The sequence below is a fragment of the Melanostigma gelatinosum genome, assembly GCF_949748355.1.
Source record: "Melanostigma gelatinosum genome assembly, chromosome: 21".
In the NCBI taxonomy this organism is placed as follows: Eukaryota; Metazoa; Chordata; class Actinopteri; order Perciformes; family Zoarcidae; genus Melanostigma; species Melanostigma gelatinosum.
In genome coordinates this window covers 8189400-8207978 of record NC_136654.1, presented here as the reverse complement: position 1 = coordinate 8207978, position 18579 = coordinate 8189400, and the positions used below count along the sequence as shown (strand labels likewise).

Sequence of the window (18579 nt, the reverse complement as noted above, 5' to 3'; positions counted from 1 at the left end):
TGTCATACATGCCAAATGACAGGTAAACCAAACCAGACCATCAAGCCGGCTCCTCTGGCTCCAATTCCAATCATCACTCAACCATTTGAGCATCTTATTGTTGGAATGCTGTTAAGCATTCCAACAATTCTAGGTAGGGCCAACAGTTCTAGGTAGGGCCATCCTATCAATTTCAGCAAACATCCCAGTATGATTTAATGCAAGGGTTAGGGTTGTAAATGTAAGTATCAAACACTCATTAGTACATGGCAGTTAAATATTTAACATGTATTCCAACACGAAAACAATCAGTAAATAACACTTATATCTCTCTCGCTCTCGCTCGCTCGCTCTCTCTCTCTCTCTCTCTCTCTCGCTCTCTAGATAGAGCTCTCTCTCGCTCTCTCGATAGAGCTCTCTCTCGATAGAGCTCTCTCTCGCTCTCTAGATAGAGATCTCTCTCTCTCTCTCGATAGAGCTCTCTCTCGATAGAGATCTCTCGCTCTCGCTCTAGATAGATAGATACATACACTCCTCCTATCATACACGAGGTGCCCCTAATTTTGGCCGCCTGCTCTTTGTCTCCCGATTTTGTTCCAGTCTCTGAGCCGGGCTGTGACACTTACAATGACTGAAAAACTCCATATATCCATCTCAATAACATCCCAAAATCCAAATGTTTCTCTATAACATAAAGCTGTTAGTGACATAATGAAAACACCATTACAATTTCGAAGAGATGAGATCTGAAGTAGTCGTACACAAACGCACACAAAATAGTCTTCTTGTGTTCAAATTTAAAAGAGGAACAATTCATTCAGCAAGGAAGTTGTTCGAAAGTTATTTTAGTGTCGATGTACTTGCTTCAAAGTACATTGAGTATTAATGAATGTTGTATCTCAAATGATATTGGTTACCCTCGTAAAAACAAATGCACGCAGACCTTTACTGGCTGGTGCATGATCATAGAAAATGAGGATGATTGATTTGTTCGAGGGGTCTGCAGTGAAGGTGTCATAGTAGCCTTCTTAATGGGTGAGAATAACAATTCTGCAATTATTTAAAGGATCTTCAATAAAAGACAATAAGCAAACAAACATTATATTATCTTTCGGTCACCATCCATTTAAGAGTATCAGTTCTTTTAAGTTCTTTTGAAAAAGAGTGTAATGATTGTGAAGATATTATTATAACTTATCAGTAGATTTATATGTCTTCTATATGTTTAGTCCAGCATTCAGTTCCCTTTTTTGTTTATTTCTAGTTCAGTTAAAAGTAACCTTGTTTATTCATTAAAAAAGTAAAGGGTACCACCATCTAAATTAACTTAAGAATACCAATCTGTTATTTCCATGGTCTAGAGAAGTTCAATCATTTCAATCAGTCTTTATGAACATGACTCTCTCAAAGCCAGAAACCAGGGAAGTAAATCTCTAATCAGTATAAAGTCTGATGCTGCTCCATACACAATGGATGGGAGGCTCAGGTCATAGGAATAACACGCAGGAATCTTTAAAATGTGTGTAGTTCCCCTTTTACAGTCACGCCATTAACTACCTGCCAGTGAATCTGAATGGTTTAAGTAGGTGTGTAACTAACTGGAAAGTCAACTCATCAAAATAAACAATGTGTAATAGGTTGGGGTACTTAAAGGATTAAATTAAATTGAAAGGCACTTCAACAATGTGACTGTTTGAAATGTGCAAGATGAAGGAGTGTTGGCATGCAGCATAAGAACACTCAACCACAGAGTTTCAAGACAATAAAGGCTATCATGGGTTAATCGAGTCGCATGATTTGTTCTTTATCTTACAGCTACTTACACATTTGACAAACAATGAATAGCTTTTATTTCATCCATGTCGCATTATTTTTTGCAAAATCTAATCAAGAATGACAATCGATACTCGATATCGTTATTATAAGAAAGTAGAAGTTTATGCTTGAACGGATCGTTTGCCCGATTCTGCCTATGGACTTCATATCCTCTGATCAATAAGCTATCCTAACCGTAGTCATTCATCACTCAGGACCTTCCATTGTAGTGTTTACCGTAAACAATGTTACAGTAAATTATGAAATGACAGATAAGGAAGCAGTCAGATGTTTCACTTCCAGAATCGACCACTGCAACAGCATTCTTCACAGCACATCATCCAAAATCCTAAATAAACTCCAGTACATCCAAAACTGCTGCTCGCCTGCTCACCCACTCCCACTCCTGCTCCCGTGACCACATCACCCCTGTTCTCCAGAACCTCCACTGGCTCCCCGTCCCACAACGGATCGAATACAAAATCCTTCTCCTCACTCACAAAGCCCTCCACAATCAGGCCCCCTCCTACCTCACCGACCTGCTTCACCACCACACTCCATCCCGCCGGCTCCGCTCCTCTGATGCCAACCTCCTGTCCCTTCCACTCAGGACCAAGCACCAGACATGGGGTGACATAGCCTTCTCCATATCTGCCCCCTCTCTCTGGAACTCTCTCCCCAAACACATCCGAGACTGCACTGACCTTTCCATGTTCAAATCCCAAATCAAAACCCACCTTTTCAAAACTGCTTTTAATGTGTGACCATTATTGTGGTTTTTTTGATGTTTTTAGTGTATAACTTTTATATTTGATGATTTTAATGTAAAGGTCCCCCCCCAGCAGAGCACAGCATAGAAGAGGACACTGGCTAAGATCCCCTGGTAAGAAATATGAAGAAGCTTTCTGCTGACAAAGGATCTGGCTTTCTTTCCTCAAGAAGAAAAGTCTTGACTGAGCCTTTTTAAATACAGCATCAGTGTTCTTTTTCCAATTTAATTAACTGTCCAATTGCACGATAATGTCCTGCATGGGTGTGGTGCTGTAACATAAAAGAAAAAGAAACCAAAAGAAACTACAAAGGTCTGTGGTGAGAGGAGATCTGCCAACACATGACTGGCGCACAATGGAATGGGCACACCACGCCTAGATGTGTCTAATGCCACTGATGACTCTCCAATTAATTAAAGTACCTGGTGATGCTGTTCTTTTCCTTCACCCATTTGGGACTGCACTGCTAGAACGATGTGTTATACAGTGCTAGCTCTTACTTCCTCCTCAACACTAACCATGACACGTTGTCTATTCAAAACAATGAAGATTATTAAATTGTGCTCAGGACAAAATACTGAAATGTACTGAAATAAGTTTCCAGACACTTGTTCTAAAAGGCAATTTATCAACATATTTTTACATCAATATTGTGATTAAGCCACAAACTAACATCTGTTGTCATCTGTTGGTGTGACCTGTCCAATGATTTCCTGTTCGCTCTCAGGACTAGAACCCGCAGAACAGGGAACCCTTGTTGAATGTGGCGGACAATGTTTCACACTTTACATTCACCTTTTCTCTGTTGAAGTATTGCATTACTCAACGACACTAAGACGGAGGTCCTAGTTATTGCTCCAGAGGAGTTTGTCCCCATGATCAGGCAGATTATTAGTCCACTCTCCTCTGCTGCCCATTGCAACCTGCGCAATCTTGGGATTTTCTTTGATCGATCCATGTCGTTTGACCCTCATGTTAAGCAGCTGTCCAGGTCATGTTTCTTCCATATAAGAAATATCAGTAAACTGAGATCTGTAGTATCAACACCTGAATTAGAGATGATCATACACACATTTATCTCTTCTCGCATTGACTACTGTAACTCACTTTTCCCATCACTCAGTGTATCTGCTCTTAACCGTCTGCAGGTCATCCAAATCGCTGCCGCCAGATTACTCACCAGGACAAATCGACGGTCTAACAACACCCCCGTACTCCGATCTCTCCACTGGCTTCCTGTAGCATCTAGGATACACTTCAAAATTCTCACCATCACTTACAGAGCACTTCACGGTCAGGCTCCGGCTTATGTAGCTGATCTACTTCGCCCCTATTCACCCGCCCGCACTCTCAGGTCAAACGCTCTCGGTCTTCTGTCAGTCCCACGCACACGATTTAAGACCCGTGGTGACCGAGCCTTTGAGGCAGTGGCCCGAGGCTCTGGAATGCTCTGCCTGCAACTCTACGCCTCGCAGATACTGTGAATACTTTTAAAAAAACAGCTCAAAACCCACCTGTTTAGGCTGGCGTTTGAGTAAAAACCCATGTCCTAGACCTGCTCTTAAAATATGTTTTAACATTTTATCTTATTATTTATTTATTTATTTTTTATTTTTCTCTGTGTATGTAATTTATTGACCCGAGGGTCACATTGTGTTTTTTATTCTTTTAAATATCTGCTCTGTTAAGCCCTTTGTGATGTTATGCCTGTGAAAAGCACACTATAAATACATTTCATTCATTCATTCATACATTATGTGCTTTGTAATTGCTGCATGCTAAGTTAGGAGTGTTTGCTTTACAGATTAACAGATAAATAGAACCTCTAAATACAAAAAATGACTCACTACTTGCGTGTCAGAAATTGCTCAATACTACAGATGTACCAATCCCACTTTCCCCAAATCCAAAATTCACATCAACCAAAAGAGTGTTCTTTGCAGGATCTGAAGGCTACGGTGAGCCTGCTCCTCGTGCCCCAACAGCGAGATGTCCCTATCAGTGTTATGTCAAAAGGGTTTCTAGGTTTCAGGAGCTCTGTAGATTCACTACATATCCATGTGCTCTCAGGAGAAAATAGTGGATTTTATGCCTTCTCAAATTATTTATTAGAAACTTGGTCAAAAATACGCTCCATTTGAGGAGCCTTTTGTGAACACTTTCTGAGGCTGAGGTTGGCTGTGTATTTTTTTTTTTATTCGCCGTGCTGCACTTTCAAAGGAATGTTAATTCACAACCAAGTTCCTGGTTGTTACTGTAAATGCTTCACGTCTTCCTCCTTCTGGCATGACACCTTTTACCTGGTTGAACTAGTGAAGTGAGGTAAAGGTCGTTTCCATGTTAATGCGATAAGAAACATACACATAGAATAGAAATAGCTTTTCTACTGTGATTTCTAGTTGTAAATATTAAATCTAGCTCCTTTCGTCCTCTGGGTTTTGATACATTTCCAACTTACTGATTGAAGCATCTTTTTGTTCTGAAAACATTAAACCAACTTCCTTCCCACTACCACATATTTGTATTGAATTCATTGTTTATATGTTTCATTTAGTTTTTAAAAAGTGTATATTTTTGCATAAATGAGCACAGAATAGACTACAGTGAGAACAAGAGAACAAGAGGAAACTACCTGGTATATAATAATAAGAATAAAGATTAAATACCATTAAAATAAAACGCATTAGAAGTTAAGTACAACAAATGGATGACATTAATTCAAGGCTGGTATATACCATTGCTGAAACAATATACTAAATAATAAGACAAGTTTCTTTGATATGTTGACATCTGTTGACTAAACTTGATCGAAATGATTATATTGAAGAAAACACTTTCTTTGTAGTTTGAGTGTCTTTGTTTCAGTTTCTGCTCTGTGCTACATGTTTATACATTAGGTTTATGATGTACTAAAAATGAAATGGTAATCATTAACTTTATTTGTTTGAGCATCTAGTGTGTAGGGTTTCGTGACAGCTCATGACACTCAGGAACACAGTAAGAGGGTTCATTTAAATGCTTGCTTGTTGCTCAATGATGCATGCATTTAGGTTTGTTTGGTAACAGCCGCTTTCTTAACTCCGTCCTGAATAGGACATTTGATAACGTTTTAATCTCCTTCCTTACCGTATCTCTGACCCTGGAAACTGAATCTGAGAGAAACAAAACCTGCAACATGACCTGAGCCACGAGCAAAGGCAGAGGCGGGACATCTTCCAGGTGCAAGATAGTCCAAGAATCTGAGAGCTCCAAAAATCTACAGCATGTGAATGAATTAAATTACCTCTACTGGACTCATATTTAATCTTCAACTTTAACACAAATGAGGAGTTTGAACAATTGAGGTTGCGAGGAAACTAGGCGCGTGTCGCCTTTCCTTTATTCAAGTAACAAATATGTAACTGGCAGGAAATCATGTCGCTTCAGAGATCTAATCTGTGCCATCAATCACGTCCATGTACCTGCACATACCCTGCAAAGAATGTTTTCACAGAAATTTGAGTGACTGCTGGTGGCTTAATCTAGCAAAAGAATCTGGCAGCCTCAGTGAGCACCATTTCCTTTGACCCTTTGACTTTTGTGTGATATACAATTACTTTTTATGTCTTTTCATGACATACATCTTTATAACAATTTTTGAAATATATACTATGACTGTCACAGCTCTGCCACTTCTATCTAGTTTTTTCCACCTTTCACTCACCCAATCAGTTCATTCAGTGCACCTGCCAGTCACACTCACCTCATCAGCTCATTACTCTCACCTGCTCACTCTGCCTCCTTCACTATTTAAACGCCTGCCTCACACTGCCTCACTGCCAGATCATTCTCTGCTTTCATGCAATACTTTCCCGCATACATCCATGGACTGATTCCCTGTTGCCGAGCCTGCCTGTTTCGGACAACCTCGCCTTGCCTCTGCCCTGGTAACTCGCTCAGCCTTCTGTCCTTGACCACGAGAATCCTGTCGCTGGTTTCCTGGGAATATTCTTCCTGTGGTGTGTGTTGAAGAAATTAAAGAATTCAAGTCAAACTATTCCTGGTATTGTCGTACTGCTCCTGGGTCCTTACTACACCTGTAACAATGACATTTTAATGATCACGCCATATAGTGGGAATTCTGTAACGCTCATTAATTGCAGCAGACAACAAACCAACATTCACCCCATCCTGGTCCATGTTAATCTGGTGTTATCCTGTCTGCTGCTGTGTCAGTAAAAAATATGTGTTTAGATGGTCTTTGCAAAGTTAAGAGGAAACCGCTGCTGTGTGTTGAAACGGTTTTCTTTAAGGCAAAAAACTGTGAATAAAGGTTTCTGCAAAGAGCAGATAAAACGCCTTCCTGTCTTGTTTAAGGAAGTGTCCAAGGCAAGATGATGACGTGCCTTTTCTTTGTCTCCATTGTGTGTCCTTGCCAGCTCAGCTGAAAGGAACAGGAAGCTGTTTTGAGCATAAATGACCATGCATTATGACTGGTTGTTCAGAGCATTTCTCACAGATAACAGCGATGTTTCTGTTAGACTGTTCTCTCTGTCTACGGACAAATAAATTATCATGGCAACTTTGTTCATTTGTCAGACTCTGTCTTATTTGATATTGACTAAAAATCCTCCACTTTCTTCTCCCGACTAGTCTTAGGAATTTTCCACAACACTGCTTTGTGATAAAACTATCCTCCCTTCCCCCTCCAAAACCAAGATAAAATAGTTTAATGTGGTCGTAACAGTAGTAAATTATGGGAATTGTGGTTTTTTTTCTTTTTTTTTTACTGCAACACTCTTGCTTCATTGATACACTGATTTGCCGACTAGCATTTTCATTCTTGGATGAAATTTGTTTGAACAATTTATCACCCTCGCTTTCTATATTTCTGGTATTATTAAAGTATTAGTGCAGATTTCTATTCCCTTTCGGATCATAACATAACCCGGTCATTGTTGATTCAATTGTTAAGTGATGCTGGCAGCTTGCAGCAACCACACAACCTTCTAAGGACAACAGAAAATGAGATCCACACTCCATGCATTGAGAAACTTTATATTTTCAACCTTCATTATACATGATTGGTTACTTCTTATATGATAGATGATTAGAACCCCAACAAAGAAACTAAGGATACACTCGATAAACTTCTTATATAGTGAAAACAACAAAAGTCAAGTGATTTCAGCTTCAGCATGCTGCACATCTACAGTTATAAAGCAGGATTACTTCAATTTTCAGCAGACCACAAAAACAGAACACAAGGAAAAGGCCTCTCTAATAGAAACACAATCTAAAAGCAAATGTATGTTGAGTGATTGTTAGAATATGGATCATCTTTGAACGCCCTACACCAGAGTTTTGGCTGTCAGCAAACTGACTAGCAGGGTCACCAGTGAGGCCAACTGGCCTGAGGCACTGCTCGGATTCACCCTTCTGGCTGTAAGAGAAGAATTAAAGTTTAGAGTACATCAAATGTATGCATCAAGATTAGTGTTATCAAAAGAGCAAAAGTCATGAGGAGATAAGAGGGTTTTACCTTTCCGATTGAGCGGCATGGTAAGTGGTCCTATTGAGATGCCCGTCATGGCATGCTGGGATACGTCCCTTGCAACTCGGTTGTGGTGGCCTGGGTAGCAGTGCTGCATGAAAACAACATTAGGGGTTTCTGTTAACGCACCTTTTGATAATCTATCCAAACTCATTACGAACGCACACAAACACAGTAGCACTTACAGCAGTGCAGTTGTTGTGTCTCAGAAGACACAGGTGGACCTGGCAGTGCAGGTAGATGGATGACAAGTTGTTAAAGGTGAACATCTTGAAGGAGAATCGGGCCACCGTGGAGATGCCGTTCGCAACCAGCTCTACTGTACCATCTGCTGGGTTAGGACACCTGGAGGGAGATAGAGGTTACAATGTTACCAGCTGGACTATAAAATAAACAGGGTTAAGTTGTGAAAGTGAGGATGGGTGGAGTGAGTGAAGAGAGGCCCTTCAAGAGTAAATCATTTTCTGGGTAATCAAGAACCAGTGATCAGAATGCTAAACTACATGAAGTTGCAATAGCTTGTTTACTCTTCATGTATGAGATCCCAGCGGACAGGGTAGCTGGCGTCGTTGACTGGCGTGGCCCAGCAAGAGTCCATAATGGTGGAGATCTGCCTTGCATCGACTCCTTCTGTCCGAATCTCCACATATAGCCTCTGGTCAACTACCATTTCTATGTTCCTGCCACTGGCCAGGGGATAGCGGAAGCCAGCGTCCTGGTAGGGGATCATTCTCGTAAGATACTGTCCATGGCCTGATGGAAGCTTCTTTCTCACAATGCTGCAAAAAAACAACAAAGAAGTTGATTGCACTTGAGAAGGACCAATTCACTGGCTTGCTCTTGGTAACAACGTCTTGTTGACAATCTTTGACACATTCACATTTACAGAACAGGGACAGTTTTTTTTCTTTTCTTTTAACTTTTCTTCGTATTGTTGGTTGAAATGGCAAGTTTATTGATTGCATTGGGTGCAGAATGTGGGTAGTGGAGAAATTACACAACATTTATGACAACAAAGGGCTAAATTATAACTAACTATTTTCAGTCTTTGTCATCATCGAGCATCACTGTCGCAGAAGATAAATACTCAAAAAAGGTTTGAGGTGCAGATGTAGCACTGTTTAATATATGGTCCTGTTATTTAAAAGATAAATATTTTAACATATGTCATGACGTATCACTATGGACATATGTTCACCATAAGAAGGATTGTGGTAATTGTATTCAGTTAGCATAAAACATGTAAAGTAGATGGTGTTGTTATTGTTACCTCTCTACAGGGTTGATGCCCACATCCATAGACAGGGCCTGGGTCAGATGGTATTCACAGCAGAAACGCAAATGAATGTTCCTCTGGCGGCTGATTATCCCTCCATGAGGGTCCACGTCACCCTGGATGGTGTTCTCATAGATAAAATGGGTTCCATTGCTCTTAAAATTTAAATGACAAAATGGTAAACTTCAGTAAGTTGCTTGTACTTGTAATATGTCTGATGGAGCACATTAACGTCTAAAATGGACTGTACCCTGAGAGCTGTGCCACACAGCTGGTCGTCATTGTTAAAGCGGAACACCAGTCGTCCGTCCTGGAGAGTCCCATTGCAGGAGTCATCTCGGAGGTGGAGGGCGCTGGAGTGGAAGCCAGCTTCAAACAGCTGGCAGCGCGACACAGACATGGTGCCTGAACTACTGGAACAATTGATGGACGAGTCTACGTATATGAGAGAGAGCTTTAAAAACAATCTGCAGTGTTTGTAGCTAATCTCATAGTTAAAGCTGCACTCATCAATATTTTCCTGTATTAAATAACTACTATATGTAATTTGAAATGTGTTGCTCATAGTGACAAACCCACTGAGTTGTGACTCACAGATATTGTAACAATCCTAATGGTTTATATTGACCATTTAAATCATTTTAACGCTGTTTCCATGAAATCATGTTTCGTCTCTCATTTTGGCATTGTGCACGGTTCACAATACTGCAATACCCATTCAGATTGGCTGAATTCATTTAAAATTGACGCAGAATTTAAAAGTGAATTGGTTTAAGTTGCAGATTGCACTTTTTTCAAGACCGTAATCTTTAGCTTCCACATGCCGTCAGTCGTGCACAAACAGAGTTCTAAGCTCTGGGATTGGATATTATGGCAAGATAACGATGATAAACCGACACCTGAGTGGATATTATTGTTCCGTGGTCTTACGTTGGCGTATATTTCACAAACAATAAAATTGTACTGTGAAGCAATTTCTACTTCTCATCTTACACATATCACATCCGGAATCTTTAAAACAAAGCAGTGTTTTAAATGGAGCTGCCCTCACCGTAGCTCTCATTGTTGGGCCGATGGTGATGTTCATCACAGAAGCAGCCGTGTACACCGCGCTTCTCACCACACCACTCATACTCTGTGCAGTCCAGCTGTTCGCAGGGGTCTGACTCAGCTATGGAGATTGTGGGGAAAGGATGAGACAAAGAGTGACGAAACAAGTAAAAAACTACCTTTTTCCACAGGTAGGACAAATGCTAAAGTTCTGTTAAACTAAGGATTATATCTCTCCTTCATTATTTTGTCTGTTCATTAGCCCAGTGCAAACTTACCACACAGCAAAGCAGAGCGCCACTCAGGGATGTTTAACCCCAAGACAGAGCAGGTGCTCTCGTAGGCGGAGACTGCAGAACACAGCATGCCATTGGCTGGAGTGGAGAGGCAGAGGTCATAGACACAGGAACTGAAAAATGGCTGTGGATCAGAGTGCAGGTGACATGCACTGAATGGACCGCTACTGTTGGTGATGACACTACAGAGCTCAGAGTATTCTTCCATATAGGGACAGTCATCCAATCCATCATCACTCCTTCCATCAGTGGATCCACATCTAGAAAAGAGATGATTTGACTTTGTTTATTTTGACATATTTTTCCGTCATATGTGTGTTGTTGTGTCTTCATGTAGTGAAGGATTGTTAACCCTGCAAGTTATTTTCATAACATCTCACCCTGGTTGGCTTGTGGAGGATTTCCAGCTGTGTCCAAAGTGATTGTCATTTTGTGCCAAAGTGCCATTGGGCAAGACTTTGTCATCTGAACGATCCCTGTTGAAGTTTCCACACATGCCTGTGACTCTATTTTGATGGTATTGGGCCAGTCGGACCAGTAAAGTGCTTCGGCCGTCAAAGTGAACTTTCAAGTCAATGGCGTCGACCACGATGTAGCTTCCCTGTCTTACTACCTGAGCTAATGTTCCCACAGTGGTGGGAAGAGACACCTCACTTCCATTTACCTGGAAGGAAGAGAGATCAGAGAGAGACGGACAAGAAGGGAGGAGGCACTTGTTAGTAATTATATTTACAATACAGAGATACAGAAAGCTGTTCATCTTGCAAGCAATGAAGAGCTTACCTTTACTCTTTTGTTGGGTCCAATCCTGACATGCACACTCTCTAGTTGATTTGAGAGGTATACATCCACTGCTGACACAAACGACACACGGTTGTTGCCACGGTGATTATTGGTGGCTACTACCTGAAAGTGTTTCTCATTGATGCCGGGGTTCACACTCTCAGTAATGATGTAAGAGCATGTGCCCTGGAAATGGGCCAGTGCCCCATCATAGGTGATGTAGTGTGGATCGCCCGTAACAGTGCAAGTAGACATCTCATCTAAACAGCCCAGCTGGCCATTTCTGATGGTGCACTCTTGTGTAGAAGTGCAAGATGCAGCAGAACAGCGCAGGTCATTGGGAGCATGGCATTCACACCGCTCGGAGCAACCCTCTGTCCAGAAGGATTCACCAGCCTGTAACATGTGAGAAAAACAGATGCAATAAAAATGATAATGTGCTACAACTACAGTTGGTCAAGGTACAATATGACAGTTGTGACACAATATATGTAGCACAATAAAGTAGAACATAATTGGTTCTCTGTCAACAGTATTTCTAAATGTCTTGTTACTTGATCATTTTAGGCAAATGAGGATCCCTTTTTATTGAGCACACTGATCCTGGCTGATTAAAAAAGAAGACAAAAGGATTCTGATATCTGTGATATAAGAGAGTTGCTTGACCAAAGTGAAATGATTATGTGCAAATAAATCACAGAGACTGTCAGATAAATTATTCGGGCACAGTGATACAAATCTGGTTTCTTATCCATTTAGAGCTATATGACTTACATTATAGTAGAACCCGTCATATTGGCAGCCACAGCTTTCCACGGGGACACATCTTGTCCCACTCCTGAGAAAACCTTCATTACAGAAACATCCCTCAGAGCAGACCTGCTCACAGATGGCATCAACGCTGCTGGCACAGATGTGACCACAGTCGGTACCACACAGCTCATAATGGCTGTTGGCGGGACAGTCAAGTCCTTCATGAGAGAGGAATTAAATGATGCATGTCAGATGGTTGAAAATGATTCAGTAAATTAACATAGCCTACACGTAGATGCAGTAGGTCGAGACTTCTTTGATTGTTTCCTCGGCTGTTTAAATAGTGGATAAACAACACATTGACTCGTTGACTTACTGCAGGTGGTGTTCTGTCTCCAAGGGTAGATTCGAACATTAGCAGACTGACAGGCAGTGACATACGTCTGAATGGCTCTGCACAGAAGATCTTGGCCTTCACTTCCCGACACACAAACATCAAACACGCAGTCCCTGAAATATGGCGCTGGGTTCACCTCCTCATGGCAGAAGCTTAAGGGGCCGTCAGATGCCTGAATCACCTGACATTGGGCTCTAGCAGGTAGCTCATTGTTGCATTGTGGGCAGGAGGAGCCACACCCATCACTGCAGGTGTAGTTGCTTGCCACTTTCCAGGCTGTCCCAAACTCCTGTGGAGTGGTAACCATCATTCCAGATGGGGTGTGGAAGTCATCATTTGGATTTCCATTGAAGTTTCCACAAAGTCCACATGTTTTTTGTCTGTAATGAAGACAACAATTAAATACACCCAGAGTCAAAAATATGTTTATACATTGAAGCTACATGATTTAAACATTTGTAATAAAATATCTTTCAGAATGTAAACTAAAGCATTCAAACATGGGCTGCAGTAAATGGCAGTTACCTGTAACTTGGAGGTACAGAGACAGACACTGTACTATATCCATCGTACATGACCCTCAGGCCAAACTCAGCACTGACATATGTGCGAAATCCACTTGCATAGATTGCAAGACTTCCATTCAGGAGAATAGGTAAGCTTTTAGTTACTCCGTTCACCTTTAACAATGTACAAAGAAAATTGGATTAACAATCATAGATTTGTATTTTTGTTGCAACTATATGGTGCTTTTAAAAATGATAGCCGTAAACCCAGTATAGATTAAAAATAGAGGAAAGGTCAGGAGAAAGAATATCTCTAACTATTCAGAATTTGTGTAACTCACCTGTACCACACCACTGCTCTCCCTCGACATGTGCACTCGATAGCCCCCGACATTCACAAAAACTTCTGCTGTGATTGAAACTGGCCGCCCTCTCCACGGCTCATTCTTAGCTTCCACAGAAAATTGGTGAAGCCCATGAGTGGCATTACAAAGGGTCGCCAAAACATAGCGGCAGGTTCCCTGGAAGTCATAGGCCTTGCGATCAAAAGTGAGGTAGTGGGGGTCACCAGAGGCAGAGCAGGTGCCATGAGGGTTGGGATGGCAGCCAAACTCACCCTCCACCACACGGCAGGACTCCTGGGGACCACAGGCGTTGGGGATACAGTGGACTGCCCCAGTAGTGCCATTACAGGAACACAAGCTCTGACATTCCTCACCATCCCAGAATCGCTCTCCTCCTCGCCGATAGCGTCCTTGGTGATGGCATCCGCAGGCTGTAGGTCGCACGCACTGGTTGCCATTAAGGATAAAACCATCATCACACTGGCACCCATCCTGACACACAGTGTCACAGACGAAAGGGAAAGAGAGGCTGGGGCAGGTGGAAGGACAAGAACTTCCACAGACTTCATGATGGCTGTTTTGGGGGCAGGTTTGCTCTAGAGACGAAGACAAAATCAATTAATTTCGCAAAGTCATTTACATTATATCAAAACAACCTACACCAAAAGGGGGCACAGTGCTTACCACAGTGAGTTGCATTCCTCCAGCGTCCAAGGGCAAAGCCCTGCTGTTGACACATCAGTGCATAATCTCGTAGGACCTCACATAGTGCTGATGCTGGATCTCTAGAGGCTCTAAGGATCCCCACACATGCATTCACATGCTGCTGGGAGTCCTCCATGGCCACGCATTGGGCAAACGGCCCACGTGGTGAGCCAAGAATGCCACAGTACTCACGGGAATTGTTATGTGTTGTAGAGTCATGATTTACACTTTCCACACATTGTGCAGCGAGAGAGCCGTCCCGCCAACTGTCCCCAAAGTCCTGAGGGCTGGTGACCAGAATGCCGTTGGGTGTGCGGAAGTCGTCACGTGGCTGGCCATTGTAATTACCACAGAGTCCACCTAATGAACCGTTGTAGATACCAGGTGCAGTGACACGCACAAAGTGAGGCCAAACTGTCTGCACAGTTACACCAAAGGAAGTGCGAATGATGATACTGTGAATGCTGCTCTGGTAGATTTGGATTCGGTTGGATGCCGAGCTGAATGGTAGTCTTATCCGCTGACCGTCAACCTAAAGGGCCATTTGAACAGTAGATCAAATTACTTTGTAGTTCACAAGATTTAAACAAAGGTATGTGCTGTTAAATATTCAGAAGAAACGATTAAATCATTAAAGAACCTAAAACAGTTGTAATAATATTCATATTACTAAACCTTCTCACGTCAGCAATCCTTTTGTCAAATTTGTCTTCATTAGAGTTCAGATGCCTAACTTTTAAAATGTTGGATGTAACACATCGGAATCTGTCTTGTCAAAAAAGTTCCAATCACTTACCTCTACTCTGCTGATCGCCATCTCAATAGACACGTGTGTTCCCTCTGCCTCAAACTTTAGCAACCTGGAAAAACCCTGCTGGCCTCTGGGCAGTTTTTCTGCTGTCACCACAAAATGTGGGAAACTAGACAATCCCATTACTTTGGCAAGGGTCAATCGACACGCCCCAGGATACAGGTATGTCAAACCATCAAACGTTTGATATGACACTGGGCCTTTTATCCAGCATGTTCCATAGCTGTTAGGTCTGCATCCTCTTTCTCCCTCCTCCACACGGCATGATTCAAGTGGACCACAACCATGGGAACGGCAAGTCATGGAGCCATAACTGCAGCTACAACGTCTCCCACAGTCGTTGTCTAGTATTACAGTTTCTCCAGAGCGGTAGTAGCGACCCTCAAAGCTGCAGCCACACTCAGCATGAGGGATGCAGACCCCACCACTAAGTATGTAGCCTGAATTACAGATGCAGCTCTCCTGGACAGGAAGAGGGCAGTCGAAGGTAGAATTGGGGCTGACACAGGTAGCTGGACATGCTGTGCCTCGCGGCTCAAAGTGGCTGTTTGCTGGGCATTGGATTTCTAGACAAAAGAAAACAAGATGTATCTTGACATCATGACAGCCCAAGGATTATATGAAATAATGTTTTTGACTGACAGACATACCACAGAAGCCTTGCCTCCTCCAGCTTGGCAGCTGTACACCATTCTGTTGACACCGACTTGCATACACATTTAGGGCTTGGCACAGAATGGGTTGATATCCTTCTCCTACACACAGATCATACACACAGCTTTGCAAAAAGGTCTGTGGGGGAAGTTGTTGATGGCAAGCGGCAAAAGGTCCAGAAGTGCTCTGGAGGATACCACAATGAGCAGTATTGCTGTATAAAGCTGTCTGAGCCTCAGTACAGGCAGCACAGCTCAGACCTCCACACTGTGCCTCACAACCAGGCTCATTGTCTCCCAATGCTTGCCAGCTGTTGGCAAAATCCACATCAGAGCTGACAACTTGTCCTTGGCGGGTTTGAAAGTCATCCCTGTGATCATTGTTGAAGTTTCCACACAGCCCACATGTTGCATTCTGGTAAGTGTAGGGCACCCTGATCCGAACATAATGATTTGTGTCATAAGACACCTCCAAACCAAAGTCAGTACTGACGATCACAGAAAAACCTGACTCGTAAACCTGGACCGTGCCATTGTTGAGAGAGAATGGAGTGTCTGCGAAGATGCCATTAACCTGTAAACACACCAACAAGCAAAGACATAGTTGTAAAAATATGAACAAAATTAATATATCACAGCAAGTGGAGACTTATTTCTTAATACCAACCTTAACTGCACCACGACGTCCCTTGACAAGCTCAATGGTTTCATTATAGACAAACACTTTGACCAGTCGTGTCCAGGAAACATGAGTGCTGCCCCGATGCTCGTTCTTGCCCTCTACTCTATAGTAGGGCAACCCACGACCACATTGCTCAGAGAGAACATAAGTGCAGGTGCCTTGGAAGTGAAACACTGTGTTATCGAAGGTATAGTAATGTGGATCACCACTGATGGTGCAGGTGCCTCTCCGCACCGTCTGGCAGCTGAACTGAAAGGCAGTAGGTTGGCAGATTTGGGAAAAGGAGCAGCGTTGGTTGTGACACTGCAGGCCTGCTGAGGTGCAGGTGCACTTCTGTGCACAGGTACTGTCACTCCAGAATGTGTCACCAAGCTGCACGGATTCATCTTCAGAAGAAAGAAAGGAAAAGTTCACTTCACGGAATAGAGTGAAACGAGTCGACACGATTACTTTTGCATTATCAGACATTCGACTTGAATTCTTTGTGGACAATGTTGCCTTTGTTTTCATAATAAACAGTAGAACGGTGACAAAAATTAGGGGATAAAGAAGAGGATGCCTTGCAAGAAAAGTCGCCAGCCGCCTTCAACTTGAGACAATACATTATCGTGGTCAGTTCTTGCCTTTTGAGAACTACTTTGGCATGAAATGAAAAAACTTAACTTGCAATTCAATTATATGTCACCATATTGTAATGTAATAGCAGTATATACATTATACTCAGCTGTCTGCAGCAAAATACATTGTTTATTTCGTTCAACAAACACTTAATACATATCTCCATGGAGTGGTGAACACATATCCACATTACTGTAAAGAACTATATGGTGACCACCCTCTGGTTCTGATCTTACCATTGTAAGTACAGCCTCCTGATCCATGGTCTGTCCGGAAAGCCCAGCGACCGGGCACATTGACATTGCTGCTCAGGCGGAAATTTGAGTTACTGCCTGATGCATTGTTAGAGAATGATCCAGGGATGGTGAAATGGTGAGTGGAGTTCACTGTGTCATATCCAGCCTGGAAATACATGTCACATAAATACAAGTAGTTTTATTTTTTGTTTTTGCACATCTGCATTCAGGTTTAAGTAAGTCATGGCCACTTTTACATTGTAAGTCACATATCATTGTAATGCCTCTAACCTGTATATTTCGGTTTGTTGAGGATATTATCCCATAATTCATCAGCACAAATGAGTACTGGCCACCAGAGATCAAGACTGCTTGAACTGTTGTTTGCTGAAAAAAAATTACTTGTGGTTATTATCGTAAATATATGTTGTAATAGGTCAAATACACGTCATGTGTTTCCTCATTTAGAACAAGATAACTTACTGTTCCAGTGGTGGGATAGTAGGCCACCTCATACCATGTTGCAACAAAGACCCAGTTGGCATTGAAACTCAATCCTGGGAAGTAACGATTAATGTCTTGCGTAGCTTGGTGGAGGATGCTGCCACTGGTGTATTGGTTGTAGTAGACCTGACCATTCGCTCTGTTGTCTAAATCTGTCCAGAGTGGAGCAATGATGTCCCTGGATCCATGCAGTGGAAACCTTTGAGGGGTGTAACTTCCCCAACGTGAGTTAAAGGTCAGATGTCCATTGTGGTTCACCTGGAAACAAGTCAACGAGTTCTTACTAACGAAGAATTAGTAACAATATATGTTTCAGTTGAAGTCAAATATAAAGTAGCATTAGTTTAATAGCATAGTGCATTTTTTTTACTTCTCCAATTTATTCATTAGCTCCATTCATTTATTTGTTGCACATTTACAACACAGTTCTTGTGATTTACTAACCAGATTCCTCCACAAAACATAACATATATGGATTTTGTATTTGCTAATATGATATTTACATACATAAATCTGATTATACGTCCTTCCAAAATACAGAAATGATCGTTGCAGGCGAATGTTAGGAGAACTTCCATCATCTGTGTTGCTGCTTCTTGTTCCGGTTATTAAGTAGAGGGTTCCTAGAAAGAACAAAATTCATCACATTTTTAAGAAGAGATGGAATGTCCATCCATAGTGTTTTTTTGTACATTTCTAGATCACCACACCTATCATACCAATGTTTGATACAAAATATGCTTTTTGTGTTATTTGTGTTTTTGTGGACTCTTTTAATCTAATATTCTGACCAACCAAAATAAACCTTTTTCCCAGCAGCCATTATGGCATGATATAGCAGGAACAGAACATTTGTCAATGAAAACAT

General features: G+C 41.9%; 1 protein-coding gene across 1 annotated transcript; it reads right to left on the bottom strand.

Annotated features, from left to right (window-relative positions):
- Positions 1-7653: 7653 nt before the first annotated feature.
- Positions 7654-18534, bottom strand: LOC306794517 (alpha-tectorin-like; the record flags this gene model as incomplete). The annotated part of the gene is made up of 23 exons (XM_079292624.1): positions 7654-7986; positions 8086-8188; positions 8283-8442; positions 8625-8876; positions 9368-9528; positions 9624-9808; positions 10425-10544; positions 10702-10979; positions 11100-11383; positions 11503-11898; positions 12277-12473; positions 12632-13032; positions 13178-13332; positions 13500-14098; positions 14187-14739; positions 15004-15584; positions 15669-16245; positions 16339-16739; positions 17208-17373; positions 17499-17594; positions 17691-17969; positions 18219-18334; positions 18507-18534. 23 exons carry the CDS (start codon positions 18532-18534, stop codon positions 7895-7897), a joined length of 6180 nt encoding a protein of 2059 aa, XP_079148750.1. The 3' UTR covers positions 7654-7894.
- Positions 18535-18579: the final 45 nt, after the last annotated feature.